The following is a 3,396-nucleotide window of genomic DNA, read 5'->3' as shown; positions in this document are numbered from 1 at the left end:
GAGCTCCGCGGAGAGAGTAATGCCTCCGTGGAATGTGAGGTTGGAGCGGATTTTGAAGAGTTTTTTGATACAAAAGTTTCTTTTTCATATGTTTGTTTCATTTTGGTCGATAGATCAGTTCGTTTTCATTTGATTTTCAAAACCAAATATGAGTTTTGTTATTTTATGTACTGGAGGTTTTTGGCAGATAAGTAATCGGATTAACACCTACGTTAGACCAAAGTTAAACAACTTGGGTTTACTGCTTCCGCCTAATTTTGATTGTCGAATATTGATTGATTTGGTGAAAAGTAAGGCTAAGGTGTTCAATAGTAATATATCATTGTCATTTCAACACCCGGTTCATGGGTATGTGATGAATATTTTAGATGAAGCAGATGTTCATCAACTCATAAATGTAATTTCTGAAACGAAGGAGATTGCGCATTTGTATTTAGAGGTGTTTCAGGGATTGGTCGAACAGACAGAAGCGGCTGAGAAAGTTGTACCATACAATGTTGAAAACATTGTATCTGATAATGTTGAAGATTGTCAAGAAGAAGAAACTGTGGCACTGAATACAGTTGAAGAAAAAAATTTATATGAGTTTGGAAGATTGGCTGACAAAACTTTCTTAGACGGTGATTGTCAAATGAAGGATGGTCAGAAGACGAGTTCACACACGAAAAAAAAGCTTCAGACATATTTTACGGTATGCCTCCCATACCTGATTGTCCTGATCCTATTGTTGAACCCAAACCATTTCACAGTTTAGGTCCAACTGATGATATGTTTGTTCATCAAACATATGACAACAAACAACAACTAATTGTTGCTTTGAGTCTTAAAGAAACAAGAGAAAAGTTTCAGTTTAAGACCAAGCATTCTAAAAAAAATCGTTATGAGGTATATTGTAAAATTAAGAACTGTAGTTGGCGTTTGTATGCAAAACGCCTTGATCCCACTGATGAATTTGAAATCAGGACTTTCAACAACGTGCACAGATGTTCGTCATTATAGATACACCCTAATCATAAGCATGCTAATAAAAAAGTCATGGGTACTATATTGCATAAGATTATGGGAAAAACTCGTTCCAGAGTTTGGAGGCCTAATGAAATATCAAGGGATTTGAATGCTTTGCTGGCAATCAACGTAGATTACAAAGAAGCTTGGCGTGCAAAACAATATGCTATGGAACTGTTGTTGGGATCCTCTGAAGAATGTTTTGCCAAACTTCCTATTTATTTTCACAATTTGAAGAGGCATAATCCCGGTACAGTTGCGTATATTCAAACAGATTCTGAAGATTGTTTTGAGTGTTGTTTTTATGCCATTGGGAGCACGGTAAATACAAAAAACTTGTTATTTAATATATAATAATTTTTGTAAACAAATTATAGAGTGTTTATGTGTTCCATTTTTATATATTGCAGATACGAGCGTTCAAAAGTTTTTGTCGTAAAGTTATAATTATGGATGGTGCCCATTTCAAGGGTGCTTTTAAGGGAACCATATTGCATGCAGTAGCTATGGATGGGAACAACCAGATACTGCCCCATAAGCACGGAATATGCAAAAAAGAGAGTGGTCTTACGTGGACATGGTTTCTTGAAAAGTTGTATGAATGTGTTGGTGATTGTCAAGAATTGACTTTTGTAACTGACAGGTCCGATGCAATTCGCGTTAGTATTGAAAATGTTTTTCCACATGCTCATCATGGCTTGTGTGCTTTTCATATACTAGGAAACATAGTACACAAGTTTGGGAAAAATGATAAAACAAAAGTGTTGTTTTGGAGGCTTGTGAAAGCTTACAAAAGAAATGTTTTTGAAGAATTGTGGTATAGATTTAGTTCTACTAGGCTGCAAGTAGCAGCGTATCTAAGTGAAATTCCCCGTGCTAAATGGACTAGAGCATATTCGTCGTCGAAACGTTACGATTAGATTACCTCGAACAGTGCAGAGTCCATGAATGTTTTATCTGTAGATGCAAGGAAGATGCCTATAATACCCCTTCTTGAGTTCTTCCGACGTCTTTCACAGGAATGGTGTTACAAGCGTCGCATCGAAGGAGGTATGAATTTTATTTTGACTTTAATTAGGTCGAATAATTAGTTAATTATATATATCTTCTTTATAAGGAAACGTTCAACAGTGCTAACCGAGTGGGCTGAAAAAGTAGTTAGTAAAAATGAAGAGCGTACGACAAGATGGTCCGTTTCTGGTGTTTCAGATGCACTTTATGAAGTTCATGATTTCAAACATGGTGGCATAGTTGATCTGAGGCAAGAGACTTGTACATGCAAATATTCGGAAGGAACTGGGTTGCCTTGTGGTCATGTGATAATGGTCTTGAAGCACTTGAAAAAAACTAACTTCGGACATCTGGCTATAGATGCTTACAAAATGGAAACATACCGAAGTACGTATGAGGAGCCGATTTACCCCCTTCCAGAACCGTGTGATTGGGAGATTCCTACTGACATGATGGTTTTGAAACCCCCGATAATGGATACACGTCAAGCTGGTAGACCGAGAAACAAAAATCGTATTCCGTCACAAGGTGAGGAACCTATAGTAAGAAGGTGTAGTAGATGTGATAGTACAACACATAATGCAGCGACTTGTCCGACATTGGTCCCAAAGAAACAAAAAAAGGCTAGAAAAACTAATACGACATCAAGTAGTAACACAAAAGGAAAAGGGAAAGGGACAGAAGGGACTCAGGAGACGCTAGAGACGCACGGGACACAAGACACGCGTTGGACGAGTGGGACGTAGAGAGAAGACTATTGTTCAACGTTTGATTTGAATGATTGATGTTGTATTTATAATTAATTATGTTTTGTTTTAGAGGACATTAATTTGTCTAATTTGAGCTGGTGTGTTTATTTTAAAGATGATGGGTAATATTATGATTATATTACTGCATAATTACTAGTAGAATAATAACTAATACTCGAAGTTAATACATTCAACAAACTAGAAACATATAGTAAACGTACAACAACGGTAATTAACTTAACGGAATTGCAAATGATACTTTTCTTTCTCCATTGTTATGTAGTCGTCCCTTATTCTTATTTTATCTTCCATATGGTCCTTTTGCCTACCAAGTTCTATCAATTTTGTATCCTTGTCAGCAAGCCATTTTTCAGACAGTTTGAGATTCTTAGTTTTTTTTATCCATTCCTCATGATCTTTGATTTTTTTTTGTAATCGTCATCCTTTCCTCAACATCTTTGCACTCCGCCGCAAAGAGGTCATGACGTTCAGTGAGAGCGCGAGACGAGTCTTTATCTTTTTTTTTTGTTGTTGTTCTTCAGCCCATTGTAGTTGTTGCAAAGTATCCTCCGACATATATGGCTCTCTTAAATTTGGTGATGGTGCAAGAAAACGGTCAATCAGATCACAA

General features: G+C 36.7%; 1 protein-coding gene across 1 annotated transcript; it reads left to right on the top strand.

The window, feature by feature from the left end:
- Window positions 1–1,949: 1,949 nt before the first annotated feature.
- Window positions 1,950–2,762, top strand: LOC128132916 (uncharacterized). Its single transcript, XM_052769918.1, has 2 exons — window positions 1,950–2,055; window positions 2,137–2,762. Exons 1-2 carry the CDS (start codon window positions 1,950–1,952, stop codon window positions 2,760–2,762), a joined length of 732 nt encoding a protein of 243 aa, XP_052625878.1.
- Window positions 2,763–3,396: the final 634 nt, after the last annotated feature.

This window comes from Lactuca sativa, chromosome 3, assembly GCF_002870075.4.
Source record: "Lactuca sativa cultivar Salinas chromosome 3, Lsat_Salinas_v11, whole genome shotgun sequence".
In the NCBI taxonomy this organism is placed as follows: domain Eukaryota; kingdom Viridiplantae; phylum Streptophyta; class Magnoliopsida; order Asterales; family Asteraceae; genus Lactuca; species Lactuca sativa.
The sequence above is the reverse complement of the archived record's forward strand: the minus strand, read 5'-3'. Positions and strand labels throughout refer to the sequence as shown.